Source organism: Melanerpes formicivorus, unplaced genomic scaffold (genome assembly GCF_026170545.1).
Source record: "Melanerpes formicivorus ecotype bairdi unplaced genomic scaffold, bMelFor1.0.p_v2 SCAF_16, whole genome shotgun sequence".
Taxonomy (NCBI): domain Eukaryota; kingdom Metazoa; phylum Chordata; class Aves; order Piciformes; family Picidae; genus Melanerpes; species Melanerpes formicivorus.
Window position 1 is genome coordinate 11,336,619 of NW_027142368.1, and position 20,494 is coordinate 11,357,112.

At 43.9% G+C, this 20,494-nt stretch overlaps 1 protein-coding gene across 7 annotated transcripts in view; it reads left to right on the forward strand.

The window, feature by feature from the left end:
• Nucleotides 1-16,252: 16,252 nt before the first annotated feature.
• Nucleotides 16,253-20,494, forward strand: part of KCNC1 (potassium voltage-gated channel subfamily C member 1) — a 111,664-nt gene continuing 107,422 nt past the window's right edge. For 4 of the 7 annotated variants that reach the window (XM_068148104.1, XM_068148109.1, XM_068148111.1 and 1 more), the window contains exon 1: nucleotides 16,253-17,356. In XM_068148104.1, coding sequence (XP_068004205.1) covers nucleotides 16,787-17,356 — 570 coding nt within the window. In that variant the 5' untranslated portion in view covers nucleotides 16,253-16,786. The remainder of the gene's footprint in view (nucleotides 17,357-20,494) is intronic. The other 3 variants (XM_068148105.1, XM_068148106.1, XM_068148108.1) reach the window with 1 other exon arrangement.

The following is a 20,494-nucleotide window of genomic DNA, read 5'->3' on the forward strand; positions in this document are numbered from 1 at the left end:
AGACCCTTATTTATAAAATCTGTGGTGTTATCTTGACTTTCATTGGAGCTTCTCGAATTACTCTTACATTTAGGAGTGGTATTATGATCAGTGCCTTGGCAGGAAGAAGATACAGGCTCTGATTCAGCAAGACACTGAAAGAAACCAAGACCGTGCTTCAGTTGTGCTGCTCTTGACTACTTTGCATACACATATTGCTGAAAAGGAGTCTGCTTGCTCCATCTTGTATCCTGAGGATTTCTAAACCAAGTCCTGCACATCAGAGGCCATTATTAAAGAGATCTGTAGGTAAGTCAGTGATCTCTTTCTCCCTGCAAAATTCACAACTACATTATAGGACTTGATCTTATAAAGATGTGCTAGAACTAGGAGTTACAATAAATTACTCTCCAAATCCCAGTCCAGCTACCATTAACTTCAGGCCACACAACACTTGCCTCATGAAACCAGTCACTATATTCTTGGACAAATAGTCAGATTTTTTATGAAGGTTTCAGTTTTCAAGTGTTTGTACCACATTCATATTTCTCAGGTGTTAGAAAACAACTGGGAGGATTTTTTGTTGTAGAGTTCAAGATACAGATCAAAGTTTTCCTCAAGTTCAGATTGGAATTCAGGCCAAAGATAAGCAGTTTTAATTTGGATTTGAACTTTACACATCACTGGCAGCATTACTCCAGGGATTTACTTCTTGTTTAGAGCCTCTCTAAAAATAACCAGTAGGCTATGTTTCATTCAGTATATATGTGTAACCTTGCAAGCTTGCCAATGAAACTGAAAAATGTTAAGCCCTGAGCAGGTTGTCATTTGTAAGTAACCATCAGGGCATTTCTCTACATTCAGACAAGAATAAAGAGCAGCTATAGCCAACATGTAACAACCCATTTCTTGTCATATTCTCGTGATTTAGGGACTTTGTTTAAACATCACAGTAAAAAAACCCAACAAAAACCCGCCCACTCCCCTTCCCCCAACAAACAAACCCAGATACCGTCACCAGCTCTAAATACTTCAGTGACAGATCAGTTGTCATATTCTCTCTTAGGTGGCTACTGAAGAGGGAATTTGTGCAGCTCTTACCTCTCAAGCAGGAAAATCAGGGAACAGCTAATTCCAGGGAAATGTTTCCCACTCCTTTAGTCATGGGGGCATTGAAGATCAATGCTCTGTAGAGAGAAAAGCAAGCAGCCTTATGGCCAGCAGAACAATGCACTTGCTTCTCCTTCCTTCTGGGGCAGAGGTGTGGTCTGAGCTTGCTGTCTTATGGGAATTCAGAGGAGCAGGGAAGATAGCAGCCACAGGGACTCTTTTCTCATTGGAGTGCTCGTGACCATAGTGGATAATAAACTGGCATCAAGGCACAGGGCCACTCTATTGAGCAGGCCAGACTGCCACAGATCAGAGGTGAGTCTGAGGCAGGACTGTCCTCTCAGTATCTTCATCAATGTCTGACTTTGTAAAGGTCTCCCATGGATTTCACTGTGGGCAGAAAACAGTCCAGCCCATAAAGGTTGCACTTAGCCCTTTCATTCTTTCCATTAAAAACACAAATTAAATGAAGTTGAGAATGTGCTAGTTCATGCTAACATGAAGCAGGAGGTCAGAAAAAAAGCCCCAGGTTAATCTGAAGCCAGTATTGCTAACTTACAAACACTAAAGAGTGACTGCCAGAGCCTCACAAATCAATGCCTCACACACCACCACTAAAATGTTCATTGCTTCCAGCAAATGCTCTGTCAGGCCCAGAGTGCAAGCGATGCTTCTATAAAATCCTGCAGGCCTTGCCATCCCCATACTCTGAGGCCAGTAAAAGAACCAGTTTTACTATCCTGTAAATGGCAACTAAGAAGCATTTTGCCAGCTCAGGAACTAGACTCTAGGGATACTGATAGCACAGAGGTCATGCCTGCCTCTCCACAGCACCCCACTTCTGCAGGACATAATGAGGTGTACCTGGTAGTAAAGCTGGCAAGGCAGAGTGGACATGGGGCACTTGTGCTCAACAATGTACATGCAGTTCCATGTGAAGTCATGTATATTGCATTTCACTGATTTATTTTAGCAACCCAAGTTTCCACATACTGATGTTAATGTTACAACAGAGAACAAGCATTTAGCACATCCCAAAATAGATGGATGGATGAAGAAGAAAAAAAATATTCACAGATTTCCTATACAGAGCTCATCTTTTTCCCATTGATGTCAGTGAGAAAAGTCCACTGGAGCAAGGCCAGAGGGTGTCCATGCTGATAAATGCACGTTTAGGTTACAGCTATAGTTATTTGTGAATTTAAACAAGGAAAATGTGTTCCCTGTGCAATTTCTCCCTGTCTATTTCTAAGGTAATATATTTGAAACAAATGCCTGGTTGCTCTACTCCCCTGTGCATCAAGAGGGCACCACATTACTGACAGAAGTATATCCCAGTCTATGTGCAAACATTTCAAAGCTGGAAATACTTGGATTCAGAGCTTTAGTTCCAACAGTGGCAGGGAACATAAGAAGAGTGAGGAACAGACAGGGGACCGGTCCAGCATTTACACACTGCTGCTCTTAAATTTGGCTCCTGAAGGTGTATTTAGGCACTGAGGGCTGGTCCTACAAGAAAAACTGCAGTCTCACTTGGTCTGCAGAAACACTCCATCATGGGCTACAAACACCCATGACAGGGACAGCCTGGGAGAAATGGAGGTGAGTGTCAGGCAAAGTGCTCCTTTCCCTGAGCTGCCTTGGCAGAACAGGGCAGAGCCTGAATGTGAGTTTAGAGCTTTTCACTAAAGATACTTGAACAGTCTGGTGTTTCCTATGGAACCATGCTTCCAAAGGGAGAGTCATACAGCCACAAACAATGAAAGGGAAGTGGCTGCCTTTGAACATAAGAGGTAAGTGTGTACCTTAGGAACATTTGGTTTGATTTGGTATCTTAAGAAAGTCCCACTGGAGCTGCATGACAAAACCAGTGTTACCAGCTTATCTTATTCAAGCTATTGCTACGGAAAAGGTGAAGAGGAATCAATTTTTATACTTCACTTATAAGTGCTTTGATTTGAAATTTCATCAGGTCATTGGCAAAGAGGAGAATGAAGAGGTTCCTTTTTCTACTTCCACTTTTTCCACAGTAAAAGAAGTGTGATATAGCTGCTGGGCTTCAAAAGCATCGATGTTGCACACTATTTCCCATGTTGCCATTAAAGCTGCTACAGAAATGTTTCACATACTGGAAATTCAGTTTTAGGTAAAAGAAATGTATAAACTATTTCTGGAATATTTCTTTTCAGAAGAACTACATCTAAAGAGTGAACAGACAAGCAAACATTTGTACCTCACACCACCAAAATGTTAATGAAGAAATTAGCATTTTGCTTTTGTTTAAAAGATGCCAATTTGTTCCTTGAAATCAGTGACAAAACTTCCAACTTCAGTGGCAATAGCTTCAAGCTACTGCACATAAATCTGTCTGGGGTAGTGCTCAGGTAGTGGTGCAAAGCCATGAGAAACTCCATGCAGTGCCCTTGGCTTGTGCACTGCTCACTGACCCATTTCTGTCCCAGCGCCTTCAGATGTGCCAATCCCTGAGCACAATCACACTGAGAAACCTGGCAGGCTTCCCTCCTCACCTGATATTGAAACACAAACCAGAAATTATCCCCATAATGACACTGAAAGTCTACAACATTTCCAAAATGTGTGGCTGACAAGAGCCTGTGGGAGCAGGAGGTGGTATGAAGGTCATTATGCATAACTTGCACACAGCAATCTTGGCTTCACCAGCAGCAGGTGAAACGGTCTCTGTACAGTCAGAATGCAAATCTTTGACAACATGATCTGCATGCAGGGTGTGTGAGTGTGGGATGGAGACAATAGGCCCACATGTCGGTCCCAGAGAGCATCCACTGAGGCATACCCAACTATCTCATAAAGCACTATTTACTAATGCTTCTCAGCTCACCTTCCCTCAGCCTTTCACATTTCTTGTTTCCCAGTAAAACTGTTGAACAGTCATGACTTTCTCTCCTTGACCTATGTAGCACAATTCCTTCTCAAAAGGCTTGCTGCACAACTGGGAATGTCATTAAGTGGGGACCAAAGACCCTCCTTACAATGTCTGAGATTTCAGGGCTAATGAGGGAGGGAATGGTCCCTAGTGTAACACACAAGAGCCTCCAGGTAGTCCTTTCACACCCACACCCCACCAGGGTCCATTCCCACCAGGAATTAGGAACATATCTGGCATAAAGCCACCTGGACCAGTGGAAGAAACCCAGAAATTTCCCAGTGGAGTCAGAAATCTGCCTTTTGCATACAGAGACACATCTGAATAAAGGCCTTAACATTCTAAGTTTAATAGTGAGAAGTGACCTATCCTGTAACCGCAGGGCAATAGAAAATCTCAGAGTTTTCCCAGTGATACAGCCAGCATGGCACTGAACTCATATTTGCTTTCTGTAACATCAGTAGCTTTTATCTTCCACAACCATCTTAGCAACATCAGGCATGCTGTTTTATGTAAGACTCAAGGAATAACCCCACATTCATCAATAGGGAGGCAAATCCTATATATGAAGTGAAACTTCCCACTATTCATATAAAAATGTCTTAAAAACTGACAGGAAATAACTCACTTGATCAGAAGATTGGATGAGGTTGGGATTGTGGTTGGGCTGCTGCTGGTTTTTGCTTGCAGCTAAATTCGCTCAGAAGTCTGTGTCTCAGCACAGTCAGCTAATGTGGCATATGACTGTCAAAAGGAGTCTTCCAATCTCAAGGGACCAGATCTGGAGATGTTGGACAAAACCCTGGGAGTGTTGAAACCCTCTGAATGACTTCCCTAATCCACCTGAATTGACCTTGAGCAGGTTTTTGGTCCAACAGCTACATCTGCTGGATAAAACACAAATTGCAGCTCTTTCACTCTGTCTCTGTGAATTCAATGTTCTCTCTCATCTTTCCGTAACAGAAAATTTGTTGGTGGAGAAACAGCAAGAATATTTGTGGTCTTCAGTCAGCACCAAAGCTCTAGGAACAACAGGAAAATATGTTGGAAACCCCAAGTTCTTCCCTACCAAAAGCCTCCTATGGAAAGAGAACACAAATTTTGGAGTACCATAGAATCATAGAATCAATAAGGTTGGAAAAGACCTCAAAGATCATCAAGTCCAACCTGTCGCCCAAGACCTCATGACTACTAAACCATGGCACCAAGTGCCATGTCCAATTCCCTCTTGAACACCTCCAGGGATGGTGACTCTATTTCTCTTTGGTTTAAGTGAAAAAGAAAGACAAAAGGAGAGAGAAATGGAAGGTATTTGAAAGCACTGTATCATCTGTGATGCTCGTAATGGTCCTGGAAAAGATAAGTTGCTTACCAGAAAGCAGGTGAGGCAGATGCACAGGAACAGGAGATGACATCAAGACCATGATGTGATTCTCTACTGGCCAAATCCCTCAGTAGGATACAGTACATCTCAGCAGTCATGGTAACCTCCACCTAACATGCAGATGTAGAACAGAACAAGTGGAGAAACTGATTTGCACATTTGGAAAGACCATGTGAAGCCATGCAAGGAAAAGGTAAGCAAGTGTAGAGGTGACAAACCTAAAGATTATGTACCTTATGGTTTGGCCATACAACAGTCATTCCTTTCACATCGATGCTTTACTTCTGAATACTACCCAAAATGCACTTGGCTGCTATGACCGAAAGACAGAACCTGGAAAACTTATTTGTGTCTGGGGATTGGGATTCGAGCTCTGTGAGGACAGAAAGATCCTCATGGTTCACTGACAACTGCACGTGCAGAGCTCTGTGTCTGACTGACTGTTGGGCCAGGATGGTTTTTTTTTTCAGTGACAAAACATTGTGTTTGGAAACAAATGTCCTGTGAAACCAGTTTGTCCCATTTGTGACCATGGTTCTGTGTGGTCAGGAGGTCTGACTGTCACTGAGGGGCAGACTACTATCACCATCCTATTTGTGGGAAAGTTTTTTAATTGCTTCAGTGGGCCTGGCCTGGTAAAGCATTACCTTTTTGTTAGGAATATCCATACTGGGTCTTATTCCTGTGGGCTTCCTGAGGCTGTGTCTGTGACACGAAGAATTGCATCTGACTGCTGCAGGTGGAAACCGTACTACTGCAATCCATGAGCAATAGGAATGGGGATTTTTGGACCACTGGAGGGCAGCATTTCTATGGAAAAGAGGAGGGCACATGCGCTCTTTTCGCTCCTACTTCTCCCCCCTTACCCCCCCCAAACTTTTATATCTAGCTCTTCCTCGGTTCAGGTACAGAGTATCATTTCACCAACACAACTCAAATTAATAAGCTGAATTACTACCTAGACTGCATTCATCAATCTTACTGGCAGCTGACACAGTACTGGCACCCTTATCTGTTGGAATTATTTCAGCAAGTCCAAGCTCATGGCTTGCAAAGGTGCACTTCTATGTGAAACCCCACAGGCTTCTGTGCCTGTATGGCCAGATATCCCTGCGAGTTGTCTAAAGGTAGATAGGAAAACAACCACTTTGGAACAAAGCATCTATACAACAGCTTGTAGAGAAAGTCCTGTCCTTCAAACGGGGCACACAATGCTCCAACTACAGATATAAGACCATAGAATTGCAGCTGCATGCGGGGAGGAACACGTGTCACACTGGTCACTTCATTCCTTTTGGAAAGGAAGCAGCATGGAATGTGCTGGGCACACATGCACTACACTTCCGATGGCTGTCCTCTACAGAACCAGGCATTTAAAGCAGCTTGCAGTTGAAAGCCAGCTGTACATAATGTAGTCCCCAACATGCCTTTCAAAAGCTTCACAAATGCCAATTACATTAAATGGTAGGAAAAAAAGGCAACAAAGCAATGTGCCTAATTAACAAAGCTAGAGATGGAGCCAGCCATTTGGTTTGAAGTACTTCCAAGAGAGATGTTAAATGCAATGGCCAGGGCAACTCTGGAAGAAATAAATTAACATGCTGGGTTAATATTTCAAGCTCTGTGGGAGTAAACAATGTGTGTGGTAAGGGAAAGAAAAGGTAAAAATATCATGGGGTGCTACTTTGTTTGTTTGCCAAGGACACTTTAGCTTTTGCTAGACAAGATGCAAGAAGACATAAAAATATCAGCATTGTGCCACTGAATTTCCTAAAATTCTCTCTTCCCCACCTGTTGATTCTTAGCTCAAGGTAAACTACCATTTTGAGTGAATGAATTACAGGATAGACACATCCACAAAAAATGCATTAGCATAAAATTCCTCTCACCATAGGACTTCTCAGAGATAGATCTTCTGTTCAGGAAATGTCTTTTACATGTCTTTTATTCCACTATAGTTTTGTTTCTGATCCTCATAGCTAAGAAATTGTGGATCACTGTCTGGTTCTAAATCTTAGATACTTGTCAATGGGTAAGCTCAGGCCATCACAAACTTCCAGCAAGTACTGTGGCTTGAATCCTTTCCAATATTCATCTGTTGGCAGCTGTTTCCATCTGCTCCTTCTTGAACGGTTCTGCTCAGTCCCTAGGGAAGAGCAGGAAGATTGCCATTCACTGAACTTGCTTGTTGTGAGCTGCCTGCTCGTGTTTTACCTGAATCTGTCATTTCACCCTGTCTGCTCTCTGGCCTTTTTTGCACTAAGACTTATGAGATCTGCTGTGCATCAAAAGCAAGGAGAAACATCATTCCTCAGATATGGATGACCAAATGTTATTATATCTTTTAAGCATGAATAATTACTATTAAAAAAGGACACAGAAAAGCCTGATCAGATCACTCAATCCTCACAGCTGCTTGGCATACAGTGATTCCTGCATCTATGTTATGTAGCTGAAACAACATATCTTTGACATGCCTTTGCTTTGTGGTGAGTGAAGGCATGTGCCTTTCAAGCACTCCATGACCACTACCAATACCTATGGCCTTTTGTTTGGTTGGGTTTGTGGTAAGCCACACAATGTAGAAAGATAAAACAAACAAACAAAACCAACCCAAATCATCTATTTCTGTGACTCCTATTTTAGATGCCAGTGGTCATGTTTCCAGACTTGCAGCTGAACCTTTGGGAACTTTGGTTGGTTGAGTAAATCTACTCACATAAAGCTCCTCTATTAATTTGTCCCATGGCTATTTATTTGCCTGTTAACTTGCTATCTAAAGACTATCATTTATTGGCCAGAGTTAATTAAAAGACTGTATTTTTCCTTAACCAAGGTAATTAGTTTTAGATCTTCAGCTATGAAAGTTTTAATTCATATTTTAATCTCATGTCTGGCCTGATTTCCAGCTAGACCAAATCCTCTTCAAATCTCTTGGGCTTTCAAACAGGTGTGACTGAAAATGTAAACCTTGCTGCATAAAGATTTTTTTTTCCGAAGTACCTCAAAGAATATCCCTAAATGTAAGTGACATCCTGCAGGTCCTAATTAGCTTGGGAGAAACAGTAAGACAAGAAATGTAACACAACATGGAAACAAAACTGAAGAAGAATCCATCAGAAATCTAAACAAACTCTGGAATTTTCCTACCAGAATTACCTAGATTTGTAGATATATAGGCAAAACCACTTCCTATAGGCTGTATAAACACAAGAGTCAGGAAAACTCACAGTAAATTCATTTGATTTCCACATCACCTTTTCTGTGGTGCACTGTCCCCTCAAGCAATCATCTCTCTGCTGGAATTGTGCAGTGGTCATGGGCTACAGGAGCACAACACACCGTGGTACTTCTGCATGAAGACCTTTCCATATACTGAAGAGTCCTTAAGGGCAAATAAGCAAGTAAGAAGGTAAAGTACTTGTAAACATTTAACACAATGTAATTTTTTCTCCACTTAAAAGGCAGGATGCCTATAAGCTAGAGAAATTTTTTAAGAGAACTTGTACAAACTTACTTTATTTTTTATTATAACCTGAAAAAAAAGCATAGAAATAATGCCTTTATTATGATTTGAGAACTGGATACTCCTTCTCTCTCATCCCTTCATAAGAAAGACAATAAATATGCCATTGTAGGCTCTCTTATATGATAGGAATCCATCCCTGCAGCACAGAAAGGTCAAATTATGCACGAGAATGGAACACATCTGAAGGAAGATTCACTTCTGATTTCTTGTTGGTCAACTCTGAATACCTTGTGCCACCACGATCTTTTGCTGCTTCCTCATTATTCCCCAATCCCTTCTACTTCTGCAATACCTAGAGGCAAGCAGTACAATTGCAAAACCTGGCAGAACCCACAGATGAATCAGGCTGAATCAGTAAACAATGACTAAAAGTGCGGTGTCTTAGGAACAAGCATGTCACTGTGCTTCTTAAGCTAAACCATATAAATACAAACCTACTGCAAATCTTGCATGCTAGCAGGAATCCCAGCCACAGTCTGGAGGGCTGGTACAACCATTTTGCATTGAGATTCCTACAGAAGGCTTTGCAAGCCTGGAAACGTTGTGTAGAGCATCTTCCTGTTCCTAGAGTACACAGAGAATTCGTGATAGTATGTCCCAGAAACTGAAGGCTGAGAACAAGCTATGAGAAGTAGCATCATTCTGCTGTTGCCTTGCTCTAGCTCTCAATGCCTCATTTAAGTGGAACAAAAGGCTGCTGTTGATGCTGAGCCACAGGCCCAGACACAAACCGGGATCAGGAAATCTGCATTTCCAGCAGCTGGCCCAGGATTTGTGACAGAAGGTGGATTTTGCTTTCCATTCACTCACACTTACATTGTATAAATCCTGGCTGTTTACAAAAGAAATGCAGCAGATTTCATCCTTAGTGTCAATTATTTAACTAGCATCACTGGAACTATTATACTTTGTGTCTCTTCATATTCAGCATACAAAGAATTACTTCAACAGGATTAAATATCATATTTGATGGGACTGGCTGGGTAAATATTTACAAAGCCAGAGAACACCAAAGACATCTCAGAGTTATTGATTCATGTCAAATATTGAGAAGCTGGGTTAATCAAGGGATTTAAGCAATGCTTTAAACCTTTGAGTCAGCATTGTTGAGATTTATTTGAACTACTCTTACTTTCAACATCCCAAGTTTTACAAATCATCTCTAACAATAAAGATTTACAGGCCATTTTCCCATCTGCTTGTCTGAGAACATTTCAGTCACTATTGCAAACTCAGAGTAGGCTGGGGAAGCAATAACAGTTGTGGAAAGTGAATCATTCAACAAAAACAAAGTTCTGATTTCAGTCTGAAGAAAAAAAGAGAAGAAAGAAACATTCTAATTAATTTTTTTGTATTAGAGAAACAGCCAACTGACAGGCAAGCATATATTGCATGGTTTAGTTGGTTGGGTGGTGTTGGATGATAGGTTGGACATGATGATCTTGAAGGTCTCTTCCAACCTGGTTTATTCTATCCTATCCTATCCTATCCTATCCTATCCTATCCTATCCTATCCTATCCTATCCTATCCTATCCTATCCTATCCTATCCTATCCTATCCTATCCTATCCTGTCCTGCCCTGTCCTGTCCTAGCTTATCCTATTCTATTCTATAGTACAAAATAGAGTGGGTCCTAGATTCCCCAGTCAGCCATCTAATTGTTCTGTGGTTAAATGAAGATATACTTGAGGCACAGAGAAGTGCATGCCTTGTTAAAGAAAAGACTAGCACCTCCTGTTCTGTATTCTCTATACAGTGTATGTGAAATACATGTGTCTGTATCTACGTGCTTGTGTCTGTTGCTACGTTCATGCACCTGCAAATCAGCTGAGACTTAAAAAATGTAGTGGCAGCATTTGTGGAGTGCTGCTTTCAGTCTCGGAAAGTCAAGGAACTTTTAAGACTCCCCAGAACAAATCATCAAATAAAATAAAAGCAAATCACTGATTGTTTCTGGAACTCTAGTATAGCAGTGGTAAGAATGCAATAGTTTGGCTCTGTGTATGCTCATTTACTCTTTTAGAAACGTAGATTTAGAGCCTTCAGGGCGACTGCACTCAGCTCACAGTAGTACTCAGCTTACAGTAACACATACTTAGCAGCTCCTATAAGCATGTTTTTGCTATGTATTGACATGAATCTTCCAATCTGTAAAAGCTGATTTTTTCTTGTCACCAGCTGCTTGTTTTGATGGATTACATCAGTACAAAGAAGACAAGACACAAGTCTATACCCTGCCTGTAACCACACATGGTAACAAATGCAGTGTACCTAGAGCAGACCTTTCTGTCATTTAGCCCCACGTTTTCTTGAGAAGCCATGATTTCTGCTTTGGGGAAAGCCTCATCAAAGACAAATCCTGACACTTCTACTACAGCCTTGACTAAAATATGTCTAGAAATTCACACTGTTTCAGGTCAATATATGTGCTCCAAGAGAAGCACAGTGCCTGACCCAGTTCAGCTACATACTGGGTTCTGGCAGGTGCTGGGTGCAGGACAGACAACTCAACAGTTGTTTGCAGTGCTTTCTGCTCCTCTTGCCAGGAAGGAGCAATCTTCTCTTTCCCTACAGGAAAGTGAGATTGGAAACCTCCCTGTTAGCAACCAGCAGAACACTTCCTCCACCACCTCGCCTTGTTCATGTGCACTATCCCAGTAATCTTATTTACTTAGCTCCATTTCCCATAATTTTTCAGTAAAAGCAGATTGATACTGGTAGGAGTTTCTCTTAGTTAATGGAGTGAATAAAGAACAATTATAATCTCTAACGTATCACAATATTACTTCCATTTTTTTCCAGACCTGCTTCACTCACAATTAAATGTTAGCCCAGTACAAATGGCTGGACAGCAAAATGCAACCCAGCAGGCAGAGCAAAGCGTTTCTCAGCTCACAGCAAAGCCATGCACCAGTTGAAGAACATGGGTGGAAATGAAGTACATATTCAAACCAAACTTAGGTAATTAAGAGAAAAAATAAAATCAAGTCACTAGAAGTATAGGAGCTAGCATTTAGTTATAACTCCTGTACTTTGGCTAATCGTTACAAGCGTCATGACTTCTTTGAATCAGGCTTTGGGTGCACAGCTCTTCAGATATGCAGCACCTCTGTGACTCCCTCAGTCAACATCAAGTACCAACAATTTTTATCTCTGTTCTCATTCTTTCTATGGAAGGCTTTTGTCCAACTATTGACAGTTCAAAGGGGCAAATCTAACCTTTCAGAAAAGTAATATCATCCATGCAGCTGCAGCTTGCTTTGTTTTTAGATGATTTTCAAGGACAAAGTGAGTACTGCTGAAGTGCATCCTAGCTTTCCATTTGAAGACCTCAAACCAAGTGATTTACAAAGATCAATATTAACAGACAGAGCAATTCACAGCATGATGTAATCTAAAACTGATACTGTTGAGTTGTCAAGAATTTAATACCAGAGAGCACAGTGAATGACTGCATTCAAGCCCTGGCTGTCTTTTGGTTTGAGAATGTAACTTTTAGAAGCAAATCTCTCCCTCTCAACTTCCTCTGTCTTTAAAAGGTGCTGAATGTGCTCCCCAGGTGTATTCATAGATGCACACAAAATCACAGCTTCTCTGAACATCTCTTTTCCTTCTTTATATGGTTGCATTTGATAGAATTGGTCAACAAGTTTTTCAGAATAGCCCTTTTCTTTGAATATAAACAGGCTGATGATCTCAGATTTAAGCTTAAATTTCATGAGTGCTTGTTTGGCTGCTGCCATTGCTGGTATACTCACCAGGAACCTCGGTGAATGAAACAGCCAAAGAGGTGTGCAGAATGAGATATTCTTGTTATACCAGTAAAGCACCAAAACATACAGCAAAGCTTCCCTATGTGCTTTCTCTGCCTGTACAACACAGTGATTTTGATCTGTCAATCTGGCATCTTCCCTAAGGGGGAAGATTGAAAAAAAAAGAAGTTACAATTTCACTCCAAAGTTACGAGTGACCAAGTTTAGGAATATTAGGGAATGTATGCTCAGTCATCTCCCACATTGAAAAGAAAGCTCCTTTGGAATTAGATTAGAAATCACTGGAGTTCTCTGCTAAGGCAGTAAGTGGAGAGCAGGAGGATTAACTAGCGAATAGCACATGAACCCACAAGCTGGTTGGGTTTTTGTTATTTTGCTTTGTTTTGGGGTTGTTTTACTTTTTTGGGGGGAGTGTTGGTTTTGGGTTTTTTTTTGTAGATAGAATTTAGAATTCTGTTTGAAAGACAACCTACCTTTCACAGTCTATTATTACCCTGGAGATGCTGAAGCGTAGGGCAACAAAGGTGATGCCAGGACACCAGATAGAAAGGTGAAAGAAGGACTTTGCCAGTGTCATCAGAACAGAGGAGACAGTGGGGCGACATAACACAAGTGATAAACTTAGTAAGAGGACTCACTCTCCTTTGCAGCCACACAGTAGTTCAAAAACTAAAACAGATCTATGTACCTAAAGATATTCTTCCACTGTCACCATTAAAAATGCTGATTAAGAGGAGTAGAAGACCCAATGATTTTAGCAGGACTGCTCAAAGCACATATATACTCTCCTGAGTATCAGCTGAGCAACTCTGGCATCTCAGCAGGCTCCCCCTAGGGAGGCCTTTAGAAAGATCTTTCTAAACTCTACAGCTTATTTTCCCCACTTGAGCCCAGCTTGGCCAGTTCCAGCTCAAGGCAGATGATCATCAACATCTCCCATCAACTGTGATAATCAGCTCAGGAAACAAAACACAATTTCAAGGTTAATATCTTTTAATGCATTTTAAGAACTTCGTACAGCATTGCCTCCTGCTGCTCCTGCACCAGAATCCTTTTTCAAACAGACTGTGAACTATCTGAACAATCTACCAACTTCATTCCCTCTACAGAAACCTCCCCACAGTATTAAATTTGGTTTAGTTCTAGATAATCCCTGGACTTAAACATCTGCTTTTACATGAAGTCCTCCCCATCTAACTTTTCTTTCCACTGCAGAGAATACACCCATCTGGGAAGTTCAGAAGGACCTGTTCTCAGTTCATTGACAAGGGACCTCAATTTCCACTCATTCATTCAATTAATTCATTCATTTCTTATTCCATTCATTAAGAACTCCTCTGAAGCCTATGGTATTACATGAGTGACCAAATGTGTGATCCTGCTTCCGCCAAAGACGCTGTTGTCTCCAAGGCAAGTCTCAAGGCACAGAGCAAACATACAACAATTCTGACATTGAAAAGACTCAATGTGGGTATGTCTGACTGTGGCAAATTCATTCATACATTCATCACATGCACACAGGGATTACAGAATCTCCTTATAGCCTGGGCAGTCTTTGCAGAGTGAGGGGAGATCCTTCAGCATCCTAGCACCTGAAGATGGAGGCTTATGGTCTGAGATACCAAGTCTGTGCAAGCAGTTGTTCTGCAGCCAGAAAGAATCCTCAAACATGTCAAATATAAACCAGAATAAAAATTCATCACAATATTGTTATTTTTCAGTGGGACTAGAGGGGGTACAAGTGTCACAATACAGTTTGGGGTTAACCAAACTTCCATGGAATATTTTTGTGCACAGATAAGCTGTTTAGAATTTCTTTTGGTTGATTTGTCTATCATATTCCCAACCTTTCCAATGATGGGAAATGATTGTTTAGAATTAAGCCAGCGTTTTAGATCACTGTGCCCTCTTTCTGGCAGGTCTCAAGGATTTCAGACAGCATTTCTTCAGTTGTGGTCCCCCCTCTGTCATCAACCTTTCCACCCCATTCAGTCCCAATGCTCCAGTGGCTGCCTGGCACTTCTTGCTGGTGGTGGTCTCATGAGTTTATGCTAGCTGAGGTGCAGGTTGCCATGGTTTAGCTTCACTTTCCCTTTTCTCTTTCACTGCTGACAGCAGTAACACACTCCCCATTTCCGCTGTCTGCCTTCCCTTTTCCCATGAGTCATACACAAACAGCACCCAGCTTCTGCTCTTCCTTCTACCTCACCAGCTTCAAGACCAATCCTTTTTCACAGACACATATGCTGTCCAGACCTCTCTGGTATATCCTACCACAACTACTGCAAAGTTCCCTTCCCTGAATCCCAAACATGCAGTGTTCCTTTGAGACCCAACAAAGCTGTGGATGATCAAGCATCTCCTCTCACAAACCAAACCACACCACTTGCTCCTTAGCAGTCCTCCACTTGTTTTTCACCTGCTGTTCCAGCACATCTGAATCCCTGGCCTCTTTTAACACTCAGCTGCATTCCTCTAGTCTACTGTCTTCTGTTGAGCACTGTGTTGTCTCTACCACTTCTGTGCTCCAGCAACATTCCTCAACTGTATACTCTTCAATCCTATGTTTTTCCACATTATCCACTCATCATGACATGACCTCCCATGATTCAGCCTCAATGTCTCAGCCTTCCAGGTTCTCACAAGCACGTTCCTCATGAGATGCTGGCAGCAAACAAGACAAAACACAGAACATGTCCACATACCTGTTCCTTCCCTTCCACACAATCATCTCCATGCTGTTCTTCACATTCCTTGTGGGGCAGGAACTCATCTTTTTGTAGATGTGAAATCTCCCCTGAGAATCAATGACAATAAAACAGAATAATCCACAGGAGTGCATATAGCAACCCAGGTGTTATGGAAGAAAGAAGAGAACAGCAGGAAGAATATAAGACAAGATGGAGAACCGGAGCAGGTATGTGGGCACCTATCAAGGTGTGATGCAGTAGAAGATTCAAACCCGGGGCATCTACTGCTGGGAGAAGTTTATGTCTGAGGAGGTCTTGAATTTTGCCCTTAAGTGAGCTCAGCCCGCGAAGGACGGGAACAGCCGTGGCTAGCTTCCACAGAACCAGAAAGGGTCGCTCATAGCCTGCTGGGGGGCTGCATCGCAAAACCCAGCGCGTCCAGGGCGACTCTCGCGCCACCGAGAGAGGGAAAGGCCGGTTACTCGGGAAGGGAGCGAGGCCGCAGGGTGCTCCTCCTCCAGCCGGGGGCAACGGAGCGGGGAGCTCAGTCCCGCCATCGGTGAGGACGTATGCGACGTGGCGGACTGCGGGTGTCAGGGCGGCGGCGGCAACCACGGACGGCGCCCTCGGGGCGCGCCCGGCGCTAGGACCCGGCGAGCGGCGGCGGGGCGGGGGCAGCGCGCCTGCGCGGCGCTGTCCGGCGAACGGGCGGGCTGCACCGGGCTGCACCGAGCCGCCCGGTAGCGGCGGCGGCAGCGAGAGGAGCAGCGGCAGCGCTCGGGCCGGGCGCAAGGCGGAGGCGGTGCTCGGCGCTGTCCGTTCAGCACCTGCGGGCGCCCCCGCCCCGCTCGTCTCGCTCGGCCCCGCCCGGAGGGGCGCGGGCACAGCCCCGCCGAGCCCTGCGGGGGCTGCAGCCGCCACTGCCTGCCCGCCTCCCGCAGCCCCGCGCCCGCAGCACCTGTGGCCAGCGCTGGTGCCGCGATTTTTCTCCCTTTATTTTTCTTCCCCCCCCTCCCCTTTTTTTTTTTTTTCTGTTCTTTTTTTTTATTTTGTGCTTTTGGCCACGTCCACCCAGGGAAGGGCCCTCCCCCTCCGGCACATCCCCGCGCCCCGGCACCGCAGCGCCCGCGCTCCCGGAGCATGGCCCCCCCTGCCCCTCCGCCGCGGCTGCAGCTACCACGGCCCCCCAGTGCCTGACTTCAGACGACGCCGGTGCAGCGCCGGGAGCCAGCGGCACCGGCTTTCCCTCGGAGCGGTCCCCGAGGAGCCGAGTCGGCCGGGGCCCCTTCGCCCCCGCGGGCCTGGATCGGGGCTCGGTTTAGGCACCGACTGCCGCCGAGCAGCCGTCCCCTCACGGGCTTGCCGCCTGCCGTGCTTGCTTGGATGAGTCTGCGACATGCCTAATAAGAGACGAGATGGGCCAGGGCGACGAGAGCGACCGCATTGTGATCAACGTGGGAGGGACTAGGCACCAGACTTACCGCAGCACCCTGCGCACCCTGCCCGGCACTCGGCTGGCCTGGATCGCCGAGCCCGATGCCCACAGCCACTTCGACTATGACCCCCGTACGGATGAGTTTTTCTTTGACCGGCACCCGGGCGTCTTCGCCCATATCCTGAATTACTACCGCACTGGCAAGCTGCACTGCCCCGCGGACGTGTGCGGACCCCTGTATGAGGAGGAGCTGGCCTTCTGGGGCATCGATGAGACCGATGTGGAGCCCTGCTGTTGGATGACCTATCGGCAGCACCGTGACGCCGAAGAGGCTCTAGACAGCTTTGGTGGGGCGCCCCTGGATAGCAGTGCCGAGGACGGAGACATAGATGGCACCGGAGACTCTGGTGATGGTGAAGAGGAGCTGGAGATGACAAAACGCCTAGCACTTAGTGATTCCCCAGATGGCAGGTCTGGGGGCTTCTGGAAACGGTGGCAGCCCCGCATCTGGGCGCTCTTTGAGGATCCCTACTCCTCCAGATATGCAAGGGTAAGCTATCCAACCAGCACCCTCATCAAAACAGTCGAACCTCCCTTCGGTCCCACTTCCTCCCAACATCATCAGTGTTATCTCCACTGTCAGAGCAGAGCAGCCATCCATGTGTAGCCATACAAAAAAGCCATGCACAGGGTACAGGGATGTATCGCTCTTCTGCAGGCCCAAGCATTGGGGCACCAGTGGACGCCAAGGCACTAGTGTGTGTACCCATAGGTGGGTTGCTAGAGACCCTTATTTTCTAGCAGGCTCCTAAGGGAGCACAGCTCTGGGCAGAGTCCCATCCACAAGGCAGGGAGATCTCCAGGTAATGTCCCTCCAATGCGCAGATTTTTTACAGTCAGTCATTTCTCAGTAAAGAGAGACACCTTGTCCAGCCCTCCTATGAGCTAACAGCTCTCCCTTCTTTACGAGATGGAGAAAGGATCATGGGAACAAGCAGTCCCTGAGAGACATGGGGATTTGGATAGTTTCTCAGTCTGGACTGGAAAGGGAGCCTCTTCTTTCTCTTTTCTCCTACATACCATGTTAAATATTTATGATCATGCTTCTCTGAGAATGGGTAATTCAGTTCCTCACTTACCTCTCCACTCTGTCTTTTCCCTTGTGGGAAATGCACAATATTAATCAGAGGAGAGGGTTCATTCATGTAGAAGGGACACCCTGTGTGACAGGTTTCTTGCCTGGTGACTGAAGGACAACTCCTCCCCTCCCAGTGCCTGCAGTTGTTTTGGAAAGGGAATGCACGGTGGTGCAGTTTACAGTGTTGCTGTGACTAAAGATGGTCTTAAACTGTCACCCAAGTCCTCTAAGTAGGTACAGTTCATGCTATTACATGGGAGGATAATTACATTAATTAGGGCCCGATTTTTCTCCTGAAGTCAAAGTAAACATTTACTTCATGAGCAGCATCAGGATTAACCCCCAAGATTCCCCCATACTGATAAGCAGGAAAACAGGTGGAGGATAATGCCTTCACAAAGAAACTGGTTTGGATGGGGTTTACTCCTCTCTCCAGTGTACCTTTGTTACAGCGTAATTGCTGCCAGCCCTCGGTAGGGATGAGTGGTGCTTTGGTGTGGGAGGATGATCAGTGTTCCCGAGGAGGATCAAAGAAGTGAGATCAGATTAGGGCGCAAATTGGAGGGATGGAGGAAAGCAGTGGAAATGCAGAGAGCAGGGACTAGGGAGCTGGTTGTGTATGAATGGGTGGTGGAACAGCAGCTGCTGGAGACTTTCCGTCTGAGCAGAGATCCCCAGCAGGGAGCCGCCAGGTCTGCAGGCTGAATGAATGGGGAAAGCTGGAGCAGAGCCTGGAGTTCTATCCTGGTGCTTTTCTAAAGATTCTTGTTTGCATACCCTTTGGAGATTTCCTTCCTGAACAAAGAAGTTAATATTTTAAATGAATTCCTTTAAACAGCATGAAGGATAAAGGAATAATAAAATATTTAGCACAAGATGAAAGGAGGATGCTGTTGAACTGCAGCTTTCATATCCCTGATTTATGCCAAGGGAACATGGAAGCGTAGAGGGAAGGCTGGAGGGTATCCTTCAAAAGGCTTAGCTAGCTCCCTTTAATCAAGCCCAACATTAGCAGGCACTGAGTGGAATAGCAGATCTTTCTTGTGCCCAGGAATCTCTTGGTAAAACACATTTTAAGTCAAAGCAGTGTGCTAGTCCAAGACTTTGTGGAATGGTCCAAAGGCTAAATGGATAATGATGTTCTAATGAAAGGGATAAAACAGAGACTAAACCACTCTTTTGCCTGGAAGCCTTATGATATGTTAGGTCAAAGAGCAAAATCTATCAGTAATATTAAGAGTCTTTGTGATGTAGAAGCTGTAATTCTAGGAGGATATAAGTTCCATTTTGTAGTTCCCTACCAGTATTTTAGTTAGAAATACACATTTCACGAAATGGTTTGGGTTTGTTGGTCATTTTTTTGCAGTGGCTGTTACATCATTTATTCAAAATTACATGTGTATACCTGATAGCTGTACCAGCCTCTGATTTACCTCTTAACTTCTTATTTCCTTAAAGGACTGTTACAACTAGGGAAATACGAATTCTGGGCAAAGTTGAAGTGCATGCTGAATATTTCATGAGTTAAATACAATTCTTTAACTTGTATCTATGGAGATGCAGGCCGTATGCATTAATATTTTGCATGAAGGAATATGGCTTTCATCATCAACACATGCACATGCTGTCCATTAAGAAGACATTCTAAGACACTTAACATTCTATAATAAAAGCCGTATGTTATGGTTATGAATGTAAAAAGAGATGGGAGTTTGATTTATGCTCCTGCAACCTAACACAGACATTGCAAAAAGACCTTAAAATTCACCACAGCTAATTTACAGTGAAATAATGGAGAGCATCATTAACAAGTGATGGTATATTAAAGCTATTGTTAGTGAAGTACAGGCAACAAATTTACTGTTACCTCACTTTCAATTGTGTACACTGCTTTCAGATACCAACTGCATTTCAGTTGTGCAAAATACTACATTCACATTGCCATTCTGGCAAAAAGTACCTCACAAAAAATTGTCATTCTCATTGGATCTGAGGCTTGTACCAATGGTGGTTGTTAAATACATGTTTGGTGTTTACATATGGCACCAAAATAACATCCTAATATAAGCATCATTTTACATAACCATTAGACTTGTGCACTTGGAAAAGGGAAAGGAAAACAGTATATGAATATTAAGCTTAAATGAAAGCCTGCATATCTGAATAAAGCATGATTTCTCAGGGCTCTGTCTGTACACTAAGTCAGTGAATGTTTATGAACTGTTCACAGAGAGCTCAGCATTTACTCAAATCTAGCCATTCTTGGAGAATTTGATGGACACTGGTTACAAATATATTTGACTGTTTTGCTTCACCAGCACCTAATGCATACTAAATTACATCGGTTCTCATTGTAGATGTCTGGGGAGACTGAAAGAGCACTCATGTATGTCAGGCAAATCAGCTAACTCTGCAAGTTTTGTCTGCTTCTAAACTTACTTTGATAAAGCCTGAGCTCCCAGTAACTTTGTCTTTAGGTGCAACAGAGGCAACAGTTCCTTGCTGAAAGACTAGTGGCTGAGTTAATGAAATTCTAGTTTTCTGAACAGT